Source organism: Athene cunicularia, assembly GCF_003259725.1.
Source record: "Athene cunicularia isolate RWA chromosome 28 unlocalized genomic scaffold, athCun1 chr28_part2, whole genome shotgun sequence".
NCBI lineage: Eukaryota > Metazoa > Chordata > Aves > Strigiformes > Strigidae > Athene > Athene cunicularia.
The window spans coordinates 1,397,631-1,413,679 of NW_020799140.1; the positions used below are offsets into that span (position 1 = coordinate 1,397,631).

Consider the following 16,049-nt stretch of genomic DNA (forward strand, 5'->3'; position numbering starts at 1 on the left):
GCAGAGAAGGGCAACGGAGCTGGGGCAGGGTCTGGAGCACAGGTCTGCTGGGGAGCGGCTGGGGGAACTGGGGGGGTTCAGTCTGGAGAAGAGGAGGCTGAGGGGAGACCTCCTGGCCCTCTGCAACTCCCTGCCAGGAGGGGGCAGAGAGGGGGGATGAGTCTCTGGAGCCAAGGCCCCAGCGCCAGGCCCCGAGGGAATGGCCTCAAGCTGCCCAGGGCAGGGTCAGGCTGGCTCTGAGGAAGGATTTCTGTGCAGAAGGGGCTGTTGGGCGTTGGAATGGGCTGCCCAGGGCAGGGGGGAGTCCCCGGGATCCCTGGAGGGGTTGAAGAGTCGGGCTGAGCCAGCGCTGAGGGGTCTGCGGGAGCTGGGAACTGTCAATGTTAGGTTAATGGTTGGACTGGAGGATCTTCAAGGTCTTTTCCAACCTCGACGACTCTGTGATTCTGTGAAGTTTAGACTCGAGAGCCCGAGATCAGCTGCACGCCTGCCCAGCCTGGCTGCGCTCGCTGACTTGCACTTGCAGGGTAGATGCAAATCCAGCAAAGTCAGATGATTTACAGGAGCTTTGCAATTGTGGCCAAGGTTAGAAGCAGGGCCCAGATTTCCCATAAATTACTATGTTAAAGCTTTTCATAAAAGTTTAACAGCATGAAGTATGATTCATGAGGAACCTGTAATGTTTAATTAAAGGGGAGAAACTGATCCTGCTGTGAAAAACTTCCAGATCTCATGCCAAGCTCATCATTGACTTAATTTACGGGACATAAACAGGCCAGAAAATGGCATAAGCGGTAAAGTCACGTAACTTTTGCCAATCTGGGATGCAACGGCTGTGCGAAGGGAGGGTGATTTATGAACTAAATGAGATGAAAGCAGAGGTGTAGCAAAAAAAAAACCAAACCCAAACCAGTGAATAATCTCCTGGGCAGCGCAGGATGGGAGGATCTAACCTATACCCTGCTACAGCTCCTCTTTTTGCTTCTGTCCCGGTTTCTGCCTCCCGGCCTGAAGGTCACTGCTCTTATACCGCCACGAAATTCCCCATTGGCTTAAATTACACACGTCCTTCAGGTTTCTAACCCTAGATGTGGAAACGTCAAGGCTGCCATGTCAGTGACATGGGCATAACTTCTGGTCTAACTCCAGTGAAACCGATAGAATTACTTTGGATTCACACCAGTACCACCCCCCTGCGCTCCACCCGCTGCGGGGAACGTTTCTCCAGTTTCCCTGGGGCTCTGACTTTCTTACTCTTGTGCATGCCTCTCGGTGTAACCATGCCCACGGCGGGATGCAACATGTGCCCAAAAAGGGATTCTCAGTATTATTCATATGGAAAAAATGCTGTGGGATTGCTTCCCTTCATGTAACTAACTGGTCCCATGACCTCAGTTTCATGATTCTTGATTTCTGAGTGAAATAATTTCCAATACTGAGAAGGGAGAGGCTGCTGGGTTTGTGGGGAAGGCAGCGGGGAGGCTGCAGTGAGCAACTGCTTGCAAAAGAGACTGGTTTGGGAGCCACACCTAAGATGAGCTCGGCCCCAGCCCTGCCTCCCCACACCATCTTTCCAGTGCCTTTTTAGCAACCACGAGCAAGCCAGTGGATCGGGACCCTGAGCAATACCAAAGAGCCACAGAAACCTGTTGCTGGAGACGCCCTTGATGGGGTGTTCACCAGTCCCTAAATAGAGCAGCTCTCCACTTACGTTGAAAAGAGGGACGTGAAGAATTCAAAACCAAGAAGGGAGAGGAGGTCACTGCAGAGCTACTCAAGTTCAGCTGCAGTTTCACAAACGCTTTAAATATCGCTCCCTGCTGTCCTGTCCAGGCCTGGGCAGGGTAGAGAAACCTGAAAGCTCAAGGTTTTTTGGGGAAAAAAATGAACAAATTTAGGGAATGACAGGAGCAGCTCCCTGACTGTACAAGGAGATGCCTCCAGCTCCCTTCCCTTCCCTTCCCTCGGCTGCTCTAAGAATCAGGATTTTACAACAAACCTGAATTTGACTACTAGAGGGTGAAAGGAACTGCAACAGCGATCAAGTGGCTCATGTCCCATCCCTGAAGCATCCCGTGGGCAGCCCCAGAGCTAAGGACCTGGGAGGAAAACCAGCCTGCCTCCTGTTCCATCCCCGCCTCGGAAGAAGGACCTCACTACGTTTCAGAAAGGCACCGGGTACACAAGAGGGATTTCAAAGTGGAAGCAAACAAATCAAACAGGCAAAAATATATGCCAAAAAGCCCAAGCCAAGGTTCTTGGGTGCAAAAAGCATTGCAGGTGCCAGGAACACCTATGCAAGGGGAACGTTTGAAGATAAGAACCAGCTCACACCACGGGTGAGAGAAGATCAGCTTGTCGGGGCAGTTCACTTCATTCCTGCAGCAGGACGGGGCTGAAGTGCACAGACTGGAGAAAACCATGCGGGAGGGTCTGGGGCAGAGCCGCAGCCTGGCCGAGGCCGAGCGCCCAGTCTGGGCCGGCTGTGGGCTCTGACCGGGGACAATCCCACTGCCTCACAGTGCTACAGCTTCCCTTTCTGTAAACACAAGGACTAATATTTGCCGTGCTCCCCATACCACAGTAAGGTAAATAAATTCACTAAAATGGGTTGTAGAAGACCCTAGATGAGTTTACTAGAATACTCTGCATTTTTGTCGCAAGGTTTATCCCTAAATCCACCATCCCCAACCACACAACAGTATCTTCCAGAGCTTTGTTCAGTTCAGCTTCCAGCATACAAACAACAGGGGTTTTTTTTCTGTTTGTTGTTTTGAGATACAGACACAACCCTCCGCTTGCCACATCCCACAACCAGAAATCACCCTCGACACCCAGTCTATAATTTCCATTTATTAAGCTTAATCCCTTTCACAATACATCACTCATGTTGCCGCCTTCTTCCTTTGGGCGCTCAGCGCTTGTGACTGGATCCGGCAGGGATTGCTCAGCCGACCTGCAACATCTGCTCCCACCTTTCCAGGGTTTTGGGGACAAATCCAGGCCCAGCACAGAGCCAGATCCTGGGAGGGTTTCTGCCCCTCCATGCTCACAGTGCAGGTGATAACTGGTGGGGCCGGCGTCTCAGCACGGGGATCGGCTGGGGAACGGAGCGCAGGGGAAACGCAGAGCGGTGAGGGAAGGCAAGGTTCGCACAGGGAATTAAGAAAATCGGCTCGATCGGCCCCAATTGCTAATGAAAGCCTCGCAGCCACGTATCATTGGGATTTTCCTTTCTTATACCCGAGAATGTTGTTGTCAGGACCACAAAGAAAACACAGTGAGAGCGAGAACTGGAGATAAAGAGGAAAGCTGGGCAGCACTGGGAGTGGAGGGAGGGGGGCGATATAAAAGGAAGAAGGAAAAGAATCAAGGATGTGAGTGCGTAAATGAGCCAGAAATCTGGATAAAAATGGCAGCGTCTGAAAAAGGTGAAAAAAGAAAAATGGAGCCCCATGGCAAAGCAAATCCATGGGGAAGAGGCAGGAGGCGAGCACTCTGAAGGCCGAGAGCCACGGAGGGGATGGACGGACAGACCCGCAGAGCTCCCAGGGTGGGTTTGTGGGATGGCAAGTGGCAGCCCGAGCACCAGAGCGGTGCCCATGGCCAGTGCATCACCCCGTGCCCAAGCACGTGTCCCCACGTCCCTGCCTGTGCCCCAGGGAAGTGTCCCCTGCTGTGGGCGAGCTGGTGCCCGGTGGGTGCTCAGGACCACAGCGGCAGTGGGACCAGCGCTCTCCGCCGCGGCCCCACCACGGCCACCTCTCCCATCTGTTTCTGCTTGTGCCAGATGGGAAGGGGAGGGAGGGATGGGGCCGCATCGCTGGGATGTCAGGGATTCATTTCTTTCTATTCTTTTCTCGGTGACATTTAAATGGCTGGCCCCAAAATGCTTTCTGATTGCTGTGTGTTTTTCCCAATGACACAAAGGCGAGAGTCTTTCAGAATAAATCATTTAGAGACAAAGGAAAAAAAAAAAAAAAAAGCAGCAGCTCTGACCCCACAGGCACATACACCTCCCTCCTCCTCACCCCCCCCTACAAGCATGTTTTGGAGCTGCTCAAGCAAAGGGGAGAGTGAGCAGGAGTAATTTTCCACGGATGCAGGGAACAATTGAGCCCCGCATGGTTTTCATCGTTAAAATGCTTCCCTCCAGCACTTTATGTTCATCCACACCAGACAAAGGCGATATGCATGCAGAGACCAGTTTAGTCTTGCTCCACCCGCCGGTGGTGAGGAGTCGAGGTGCGGGGTGACGGGGAGGAGGAGTGGGGGAGATGCTAACGCCACGAGGTGGGACCCGCTCCAGCTCCCCTGCGCGGGCCGGGGATGGCTGAACCCAGCTCTGAGTCACCCTTGCTCAGCCCCGGCACAGCCTCAACCATGCCCAGGTACGGGGGCTGGTTTGGGGAGGGGAGAGGGGACGTGGCAGCTTTGGCACAGAGAAAACGGGCCCGTGGGTTTAGGGGCACTGCTCAGTGCTGCTGCTGTGGCACCATCCCTTCTGCGTGCAGACGGGAGGCTGAGGGTGGAAGGAAGCCACGTTGCTTCGCAGCAGTGCTTGCTTCAGTCTCGTGCTGCCGGACTGGCTTCTCCTGGGATTCAGCCCGTCCCCTCGTAGAGAGTCTCCAACCACCCTACAGAATGGGAAACCACCTTCCTCATCCTCCATGCAAACACCAGCCGGCAGCGGGATTGCTCCCTGCGAGGAGAGCGCACGCTCGTGCTGAGGATGGATGCTGGTAGCGTGTTCCTGCTGAGAGGCTTTAGAGGGGAGCGAGGGGATGTGGGCATCCCCAGCACCATCTCCCCAACGACACAGCCCAAAGGGGGCTGAACACTGCTGGGGGCCTGAGATTGGGGAGCGGAGCCCTAAAGCGCAGCAGGGTGATCCCCAAGTCAAGCAAAGCCTTGCCACGGTCCTTCCTCCTCTTTGTCCTTGATTCCCTTCCCATCTCCACTCCTTTCAGATGGAGGAACATACCACAGCCACTGGCAAGGAGTTGCCCAGCTCTGAGCATCACCCACAGCCCCCTCAGGAGGAAGGAGGATGAGGTCTGAGCCTTCAGGTGTCCCCTGCCCAGGTGTCAAACCTACACATGGCTATGAAAAGCACAGCTGGTTTTTATAGCACAGATCTGCCCAAAATAAGGAGCTCCAGGCTTTTGCAACTAAAAGAGCATTTAAACGTCCATCTCTGGGACCTGCAGGACAACGGGGTGCAAGTTTGTGGCTGGCAGCTTCGCTGCTCTTGTACATCAAGTCACAGCATCGTTTTTGAGCCCGTTTTTGGCACCTCTTCCCTGAGCTATGCCTACTAAACCCACCATCCTCAGAAACCTTCTGCTCACCGGGAGGAGGCAGGGCTGAAGGGGCAATACCCCTGGTCTTGCAGGAACCAGGTCAAGAGGACCTTTAGCTCTGAGTGTGAAGAAAGATGAAAAGTGACCAGTTTTCACAAAAAAAAAAAAATAAAAAAATTCTTAGTTCCTTATCAAAGATCAACACATAGGAGCTAAACAGACTTTAGGCCCAGACTCCTGGTGGGAGATCTCTAAGCAACATTTTGTGGTGCACAGATTAAAGTTTTGCCAAGCTCCTTCCACCTAGATACTACTGAGCCAGTGCTTCAGACCGATGCTGGTTCACATCCCTTTGCCAGGCCACTGAAGAAGGCTTTCGACAAAACATCAAAGCAAAGCAGAAACCCAAATAAATCACGGGATCCAGTGCTGAGGCTCCAACAGCCCTTTCGTGAAGCACAACAGCCTAAACCCTAAATCCTCATCAAATTATAACCCCCACAGTCAGATGTGCCAAGCTTTTTGCTCCTTGGATGTGTGTGCTGCTTGAACTCCTTTTCTAACATCCAGCAAATGCGTTTAGACATGGTTGGGTCTTACCTAGGAGGTGACGGCACTTACGTGGTGATGGAGAGATGCTTTACATATATAGCTTGTGCGGGGAAGATTTCAGATGGCTGAGAAACTTCCTTGACAAGAAGCGTAACAAGGAGAAAGGAAGCTTTTACAGAAGACGATCTCAGTTTGCTTAGCCTAACAAAACAAAGGCCAGAAGGGGTAGGATTGCTACAAATAAAAGCACCCAAGAGAGAGCTGAGACATCTATTTAAGCACAAGGACAATGCTGGCATGAAACCAATTGGGAAAAAAAAAATTTGCTACAAATAAATATAACTGGAATTAAAAAAGGAGCTTCATAACTTAGAGCACTCAGCTTGTGGAACGGCCTTGCAGGAGACACGCTGGAGGCTGTGAGGGTGGAGCACCATACCTTTATGACCAGGATCCTTGGATCGTGAGCAGACAGCAGAACTGGATTTGACTCCGAAGGTCTCTCCTAGCCCAATGCCTCCATCAGGAGAGACGTTGCATGCGTAGGTCTCTGAAACTGGGAAGCTAAACCTTGCAGCATGGGGAAGTCCCTCAGTGTCCCCATAAAACTGTCAAGAGCTCTTGAAATCTTCCCAGATGGAAAGGCAACTCAAGAAGATTATGTGAGCTGACTTCCCAAGCAGCGCGCGTGCCTGGAGATGGGGAACTTTTCAAAGTACTATAATGAGCAGAGATCTTGGAGAGCTACAACAATAGCTTATTTTCAAGGAAAATTAAGAACAGCTTATTTTTCCTAATCTTGCAGTTCCTCCAGACAAATGTGTCACAGCTGTTATACCTGGAGGTCATGGAAAAAAGGTCTCATTGGAACTGCTGCGAGAAGTGTTTTGGCCAAAGAAGATGAGTTTGAATGTGTCCTGTATGAATACAATGACAGACTGAAGAGAAATTGTCTTCTTGCCCGTGGTAACAGAATGACGAACAGCAGTCATGAGTTTAAGGAGGAAAAGCCCAAATACTTCGTAGTCATAAAGACAGAAAAGTGTCGGAAGAGATTGTCTAGGGAAACGTTGGCCTCCCTGTCACTGAAGGGGTTTATAAACAGGTTAGACACATCTATCAGGAATGATTCCTGAAAAGCTGATCCTTTTTTTGGGGCAGGAACATGGGTTACACGGCCTTCTGCACCAGCAACTCGTATCATCTGTGATACAAAGCTCAGCACCAAGATGAAGATGACACAGTCTTCTCTGATCACTTCTGTTAAAGGCTGGATGAAGAATTGCTGCTGGCTGCCAGCACGAACCCCACGGGCCCTCCACATCCCACAGCGACCTGGACACCAGTCCTAAACCAGGCCTGAGCGCCTTGGTCCCAGCCTGTGGCATTACAGTCTGAACTGGGACGAGAAAGGCTTAGTCGAGCCTTAAGTATTATTAAACTTTATTTGCATTGCCTTGCACGCGAGGCTCAGGAAAGGCTGGCTGTTAAAATTCAGAGTTTTAGAAGTCCCAGGGCCACTGAGAGTAGCGACGCAAAAGTAGGGATGCAAATAACCAGTCTCAGTGCCATCGTGTTGGTGTTGTGTGACAGACACAAGCTGCAGAGAGGGCGGTCAGAGTCGGGCAGAGGCCCAGGGTGGCGGCCACGTCAGTCGCCATCACCATGAGAACGATAAAATTTAAAAAATTATACTTTTGTATAAATTGGTATCTTGCGGCCACCTCTGTTACAGTTCGTGGGGAAAATCACCCAGTTACCACAAGCAAGCGTATTTCTGAACCCATTTAAAATCTTAAAACCACAATACATAAACCGAACAATACCAAACGGCAACACATCAGGAAACCATTGAAAGAAAAGCCCAGTATAATGAAAAGAGAATTAAACACGACTGTCGCTGCCAAAGAATAATCTCTCATAAATATTTTTGAAGGCAACAAAGAGGATTATCAATGAGAGCTGAGACAGGATAAGGGCAGATAATTTAAGTTCAAGAGGACGTTTTGCTTGTTTCAAAAGCACACTGAGGATAATTTTAAAAGTGACCTAAACCCCCCAGTCCGTTTTCTGTAGGATTTGAGGTCAGAGGAGGCAGCCTGAAGGCAGAAGAGGTGCAAGACCTCTTCAGCTCCAATCCCAGCTCTGCCTCTGTACAGCCTGAGGCTGGTCCTTTCTCCCTGCCTCAGTTTCCCAGTCCAGAGTGACACAAGCACGGTGGTAGAGCCTCCAAAGGGAGCACGAGGGCTGCAAGGACTGAGGGCTATCATTGGAAGCTTAAACAAAACATGGATCCTATTTTCCCCTGACAAATACAATCGCGGTGTAGGATCTGCTGCTGCCGCCGCCGTGACACGCTCCGATCTCTGCGGGGATCAGTTTTATTGTGCGTACTCTAGTCCATTAAGCCCGTGACTTGATTTAGCAGAACTACAGAGCTGCCGTACTGTGCACATTGTTCTGACAGCTGTTACGGACTGACCTGCTGACTCTTGTTACTTCTGGTCACATCCTGTTCCTTGAAGGATAGCTGATTACATTTTCCTCCCTAACGAGCTCAGTGAGTCTGAAGATGGGCTGAGACTGCCCAACTGGCTAGTACGTGATTTTTGGCTCCCACTGCTGTCTGACAGCTGGCAGTCAGAGATAGAGGGCTTGTCTGCCTGCGAAGCCAAACAAACATGGAAACGTCATGGGGAATAAGGAACTGTTGAGCTAAGAAATTCATGTGTTGTAGGACAAACGTCTGGGAAAGCACCAGGAAGGCAGAGCACCCTTACTGTCTGCACTGCTATGTGAAAGGACATACCCACTAGACAATCCAAAATGGAAACTCTCTGACCCAAGAAAGGACAAACATTTATATGGGGATCAGATGTCCAGAGGAACAGACTAGCTGCGATAGCTAAAATACCCCAAAAAAACAAATTTCAGAACTAATTCTTAACTCCTGCCCGGCCAATTTATTTTCTGTGATCACAACTTTCTTTGCATACAAACTCTGCAGCAGTAGGTTTTCAGATCGTCGTCTGAAATACTTGGTAAAAGTCACTGTAAGCAGGAAATCAAACTAACTAGCTCATCGGTCGAACCCTGAACAGTAATTTCAAGGTTTCTTGCCTTCCTTATGCTTTATCTTCTAGCACCTTAGGAAATCTGTTGGTCTTATTGAGTTACGAGCATCTGCGTGGAAGTCTGCACTCCCAAAAGACTGGGCTACCTTCCCCCTGCAGCAGAAAGCCCCGTGGGTTGAGTTCGGGTATCTGTGTGCTATTTGCTGGGCTTACACGCAGGAGAACATGCCCGAATAAAGAGCTCCACTAAAGCCCAGTTACTTTGGAAACACAGGAACAGGCATGGCAGCGCTCTTGGGAGCGCTGCTGGAAAACATTGCAGTGCTCTGCTCCGAATCACACCTTTCCAGCAGGGTAAGCAACGAACCCTCCAGATCGCCGCTTCTTCTAGAGTTAATAACAAACAGGAGGCTGGGTAAGTTAATGTGTACCTCGAGTGGCTTCATAAATCAAAACCTTTAGGAAAACCGGAAAATTCTAGCAATGAAGTAGAGCTGCCTTCATTTTCAAGCCTCCACTCCTAAGTGGGCTGACAACCTGGTGGCTTATTTGATAGCAGTTTGCTGTCAATCCCTTATAAACATGACTCCAGCACTGGTTGCCTTTGGATTTCAGTCTGTTGCTTACAGAGGAGCAGCGGGGAGACGCCAAGGCCTGCACGGGTCAGGGGTCTGCTCCTCGCCCGCTGCTCAGAGGCGCTTTCATGGCTGAGGAGGCACAACGGCGGGCAGGTCGGATGGGGGATGCAGCAGGGGATGCTTGTGTTGCCATCGCTCTACCTGCTACATGGGTTAAACTCATCCGAGCTGTTCAAGCTGCCACCTTTCACCAGCCTGAAATTTTAGAGTATTTTTGAAAAAAAAATGTCAACAACATGAGCTGCTATACTGGCCTGATGGCTGGTTCCAGCTCCACTCTCACTCAGAGGGATTGTTGACTCTCTTGGTACACAGACCCGTGAGTAAATATTAGTTCAGACACGGATAGCTCGTGGGCAGGAGGACGCAGCTCAGATAAACAGGCTGGCAAAAGGACAGGCTGGCAAAAGGGTTGCCAGGGCTGGACCTCCCCTGTCCCTCCTGCAGCACCCCGAGAGCTGCCCGGGCTCCTAGCACAGCTCCAGGTGAGCTCCAGCCAGCAACTCCACTAAGGGCTGGATCCACAGGGATTACCCCCAGAATAAAGCAGCATGCAGCACAAACATACAGCCGGAAGAAATCCCACTTGGACAATTCTGCTGGTCAGAGGCCAGTCTCAGGTTTGCTCTCAGCTACGGCAAAGGGGCAAACTGATTCCCTTACTCACGACTCTCTACAGGACGAGTGTGGGATATAACTTATTGCAGGCTAAATAACCTTCCCTGCCCTGGAGGCTCGTTCATTTTATTTATGGGAAAATATGCTCGTTAATGCTCTTATCACAGGAATGATCTAATCGGGGGGGAAAAGTCTCCTTTGAATACATCCATTTTAATGAGCTGCTGGGCGAAATGTTTAGGCAGGCAAAACTGACTCTGAACTCGTTTCTGACAGAGCAGATTCTGCAGGTCTTAACGCTCATCCTGCTGGCATCTGTTTGTTTTGATAACATTTCCAAATGAAATTACGAGTTACAAAAGCTGAGCCGTACTGTGCACTTCCTCGTCCCTAAGGTTGACTGATCCAAGCACAACAGGGACTGAAGGAAAACAAGCCACGCCATCCAGCTCGCCTTCCCCACACAGAGGCTGTGAAAGTGGCCCATCCTGCAAAGAAACATCGGATTGTGCCGAACTCTTCTGTAAGAGAAAAGGGAAGCTCAGCAAGAAAAAAACAACCAAACAAACAACTACTAAATCCACCATGCAAAGGCTCCAGCAAGCAAGTGAGGAAAAGAGGTCAGCAGAGAAAGGAAATGTTCCTGAAAGAATTCCAGAAAGCTGCTGCACACCCAAATGGGATCGTAGAGGGGCTCGTTTTCGCAGGAGCCGGCTCTGCGAGGTGCTGTGCATCCATCCCACCGCTCTCTCCCGCGCTAACAGGAAGGAAGGTGCTCCATCTCCTCTCCGAGTTGAAGTCCCCTCTGTGACACGGCACCCTTTGCGAGAACTGGACCTCAATCATCTCTCATTAACCTGGGGAGGGGATGGAGATGGGAGCTTCGCCTGGCCCGCCGTAAACGAAACAGAAAATGGATTGTGGAAGGGGGGATGTTGCAATATCTTCCGCTTTCTTGTTTTGTAACTACCTCTGAATTCCTCATGACCATTTGTTCCGAACTGGCAGCAACACCCGGAGAAAAAGCAATACAAAAAAATCAAGCTTGTGGAACATTATTCTTAAATTACAGAACCATAACAACAAACTGCTCAAGCACATTTCTTTCCCCAGAAATGTTAAGGTGCCATCCTCTGACTTTATCTCTTGCTGTTGGCTAACCCACTCCCTGTCTGACTATGCTTCCCCGTCTCACTTCAAACTTCTCCCCTCACCCCCCACGTTATTTTTATATAGCAACCGAACAGCAATGCCTGCTAAGCTTGATCCTGCAAACTTAAAGAAAACAACTCAGCACTTATCAGGTGACCAGCACGACGTTGGATTACACCCCTAAATCAGAGAGCGAGACTTTAAAGCATTTTAAACATCTGTTACCTCATCTGCATTCAATACACAGTCCTCTTCATACCAGCTGTTTTTAAGTGAGAAAGCAGAGATCCAAAGTTTCTTTGGTAAGAAGCACAGACATTTGTTGGCCTGACGAACCGGTGACTGCTTTCTTCTCGTTCAATATCTCACAAAGATCTTGGAAAATAAATTCTTCCCTGTGCTGCTAAACATCTAAGAATTCCGGCTTAATTTGGCAGTGGCATGCACAATCTCCTTCCAGCACAAGTGGGTCTTTAGAAAACCTGACCTTCAAATCAAATCATTCTCGCACGGATGACAATGAAAATGAGGAGAGTTTTCCAGCCAGAAAAAAAAGTGTTCTAATTACCTGCCCCACAAAGATCAGAATAGATTTTAACACACCAAATAGCGTTTTTAGTGGGGGAGTGTTTAAAATTAGATAACTGGTAGTTAACTGTTACCTGTAAGGAAATGAACCACAAGTTCTAACGAAGGAGATGAGTAGATTTAAGAGCCCTGCTCTATAAGGCTTACAAGGTCTTAGAAATAAGTTTAGAAATAAGACTGTCCACTGTTTCCATAAAGACCTCACAGCCTTTTGCTGTACTTCATCTCCAGACAGAAGTAGACAGAGTTGACCAAGATTTAAATTATTCTGGGGCTAAAACCAGCTAATTACAGGGTGGAGAAGTCATCACACACGACGATTTCTGTGAAAACAGAACCTGGTGGACATCTCTGCCTTGGTTTCTATCCTGTTTTGGTACTTGGCTACATCTCTAGACAAAACTGTAAGAACAAGTAGAGTCTTCCTGGATTGGAAATACAGAGAAAAGGCAATCAGAACGACTTGGTTTTATAGTCCGGCTCAATTAATTTATTTTTCTTTAAACCATTTTTGGGGGAGTTACTGAGTGTGTGATGCTATGTAAGGACTGCACATTCTTTAAAAGAGAGCTCATGTTTTTCTTTCTGTTGTACTTCCCTAGTCAGCAAATCAGAGATAGATTAATTCCCATGATGCTGCTAAATATCATAAACATCTATTTCCACATTCAAGAAGAGCAATGATGCGGCTAAGCAGAAAATATACAGGGGTTTCTGCTATATGTCTTTTTTTTTTTTTTTTAATTTTTTTTCCCATTCACCTTCACTGGAGCTTTGTTACTCCTCTAGAACACGGACGCAGGAGCTGCTTCAAGGAAGCCTGAAGCGGCCAACTCTCCGATAGCCTCCTCAGAGGCAGAGAAACACACAGAAGCTCTAATATTTGCAGCTGTGTTATTTAGCTATGTTTGAATCACCTAAACAGCAGAACAGCTCATCCTTCCTTCTCTACATAAAAGATGTGGTACAACTATGGTATCAACAGGCAGAATTTCAGAACCAGCAACTCCTGTGAGCGTTTCAGGTCCCGTACATCTTTCTAAGCATTAGTTTCGTGTCATCTGATCACAAACACTTGCAAACCTGAAGACAGACAATGAAGGGGAAAGACATTCAGTTACTTATCCTGCCCGTTTCTTGCTCTAACATCTACTTACATCAGCTACCAGTTTTGAATTTGACTTTAACTTATTCCCGTGCTGCCATAAACCCTTCTTCCAATCTATTATCTTTCAGAAAGTAAAAATTATACAAGCTTGACAAAAAATCATCAACTGGTGATTTTGACTAAAGTTTGAGACCTCTTATTAAAAGGGGCTGAAACAAGCTAAAAAAAGAAAAAAAAAATTCTACAAAATGAAACTCCTCGGCTTTCCTCGGCCTGAAACAATTGAAACTTGGATTCCTAATGTGGAGTGCAGCTGTGTTGCTTCTCCTGTACTTTCTCTGCTAACAGGTCTGGTTATTGAGTAACTCAGACTGTACAAGATACTTTCCCAGGTCGTTTCAAACAGCCTAATTGCTGTGACCTGCTTGTATAAGAACACAGAACAACTGGGACTCGCTGCACGCTCTCCTCTGAGGAGTTCTGTAAGCAGTTCAGGAGAGAATTGGTATGAGCTCCCGGCTGCAGCTCCTGCTTTGGGGACTAAGCCTGTTTTTTGAAAGATGTTTATTGGAGATGGGAAGGCTGTGGTAGTTGCGAGCCAGCCGAACGAGGGGGCCTTTGATAGTGTATTTCTGGATACCAGCATAGGACTTGGGATTAACTAGAGCCTCAGGATTCGATGGACGAGATTCTCTATTTGGAATTGTCTGTCCTGCCTCTGTGTTGAAAGCAGCTGTGCCATAGCAGTCGTAGGCAAGTGGGAGTGGTTGCCCACACATCAGCTGTTAGGGTCCACTGCCCAGTGTCTTAGATAACAGCAGGGACAGAGATGGGTTGGGACTACGGCGCTAAACTAGGAATGAAGCTGGAGCAACTGAGACACCGACACAGGCGCTTCTGCCTACTCTGCCATGGGTAGGGCAGTCATGGCAAACCAGTGGTAAAAAACAACTGGAGACGGCAACATCTCAAACTGCCTCAGCTGGTAATCCTGGAATTGCGAGTCAGAGGCTTCTCTCCGAGGATTTATGAATCACTGTCACTGCTAAACTGGAAGTCAGGCTATCTCAGCAAAACTGCAGCTGGAACTAATCCCACACGATATTTAACGCACAAAACCAAAACAGGCTGTTGGGCTTTTTACAGACTACAGAGCACCACGGCGTTATCCAGGTCACTCAACTGTAAAATGGAATGATGGCCCATTGAGATGACAGGTATCCAAAGGGCAAAGCTCTTTCCACTGCCACAGGAAAGAGGAAAGCAGCTGCACAGATGATGTCCTCCGACACAGTGCCGTGATAAGGAATTACAGCTGGATTACTACATAAATAATAAATGCCATTATTAGAAATAATGAAAAAGGCAGTCCTTCCATCATCTAACAAATTCATTCCCCCATCAGGAAAACCTTTCCAAAACAACACACAAGACACGAATTGCTAAATCTTCTCTGATGTGCTTCATTTAGTCTGGGTATTCCTGAATCGCAGCTATCCCATTGTTTCAAGTTGGTCTCTGGGTGATGCATCAAATGGCAGACGGCTTCCCCTCCCCATAAATCAGCAGCCAAATCTCGAGAGCGAGGCGAAAGCAAGCCCTGATCTCTCAGTGACGCTGTGTTCTGGGAGCTGAGTGCAGATACCTGCAGCAGGAAAAGGATTTTTGTCTTGTACCTCTTACTTACCATGACTCCCAGACAAGTCACTGGCTGCTGGCCAGGCCAGGCTTCTCATCTAAGCTGTAGGAGAACAGACAGTGTTTTCTTTTGGCAATACACTTTGTTCCATCATAGTCAACCAGAGCAGTTTCAGGACACAGAAGGCGGGTGAGGATTTAGACACTTATCCTCGCGCAAAGCAGAGCCAATCAATGGACTATCCATGTGCTCAGAGCTCCTGGATGGAAACATTTTAAAGCAAGTAAAAATAAGCAAGACAGGAAAAAAAAAAAAATGCCCAAAGGCAGCTATGGTACCTGAAGGCAATGAAATAGGCGCGCTGTAGCCCAGGTTGAATGAAGAAAAAAAGAAATGCAGCTATCTATATATATTTTTTTTTAGAAAACCAGGATTTTTAAAATAATTACAGTGTATCCTTAGTAGCTTTTGTTGGCTCTATAAACATCTCTTTCCACTTAATGCACGAGGCATACCTGACTTCAAACTCGACTCAGCATACATAATTTAAACCATTATTTTGAGCTTTTTTTCCACATAGGACAAGATCCGCTGTTCAGGATGGGCCCTAACTTCTGCAACGTGCTTCTGACGTGGTTTTCAGGCTGAAACGTTCAGAAACGGCTGAGTCAAAGATCTCCTGTCATGGAAATTATAACCTATTTAGATTTGCACACATTTGCTGCTTTAATTTTGAAGATTGGCCCCCACCCCCGAAGGGACATATCCGTGTTTTCACCAGTATAGTCCGAAAGAAAAGCGAGGCGTCTGATTTTCGAATTCCCATCCTTTCCTTCAGACTTTATTCTTTGCCATGGGGCTGCAGAAAGACCCAACCACATTCCCAAGCCTCGGATTTCCAAAATCCTCGCCGATGAAAAGCAGAGCGTTACCCTGGCGGGGGAGCGTTACCGGCCGGCTGTTTGTTACGGGGCTGGGGATGCAGAGACCAACTTTTCCTACGTAAATAACCATTTTATTCACTTCCGCATGAAGCTACAGCACAAACCCTTTTTCCGTTTAAAAGATTATCACGAGCCGTTCCCCATTCCCCAGTCAAGTCAAGCTGTCAGTAAATGAGCCCAAGAGGCCGGGGGGAAAGTGGGGGCACGGCCACAGCCCAAACCGCGCACCCCGAAACTGGGGTCACAGCTTCGGCCCGTCCCTTTAGGGGCCCTCTCCAGTACTTGGGGGATTTTTAAATTCTTTTTTAAATTAAAATTTCTCTCGGCATCGAGCTAACAAACACCGCGCGGCAGCTGGGAGGGCGGCGATGCCCCCTCCCGCGCCCACGAGGCCCCGCGGCGAGCGAGCAGGCCCGGGGCGGTGAAGCCCGGC

General features: G+C 48.6%; 1 protein-coding gene across 3 annotated transcripts in view; it reads right to left on the reverse strand.

The window, feature by feature from the left end:
- Positions 1–15,335, reverse strand: part of LOC113489459 (nucleolar protein 58-like) — a 32,832-nt gene extending 17,497 nt beyond the window's left edge. The window contains exons 1-2 of one of the 3 annotated variants that reach the window (XM_026865161.1): positions 15,188–15,335; positions 14,721–14,931 (exon numbers count right to left, since the gene is read on the reverse strand). In XM_026865161.1, the coding sequence (XP_026720962.1) occupies positions 14,721–14,769 (49 nt within the window). In that variant the 5' untranslated portion in view covers positions 14,770–14,931; positions 15,188–15,335. The remainder of the gene's footprint in view (positions 1–14,720; positions 14,932–15,187) is intronic. The other 2 variants (XM_026865165.1, XM_026865164.1) reach the window with 2 other exon arrangements.
- Between the last annotated feature and the right edge of the window lie 714 nt (positions 15,336–16,049).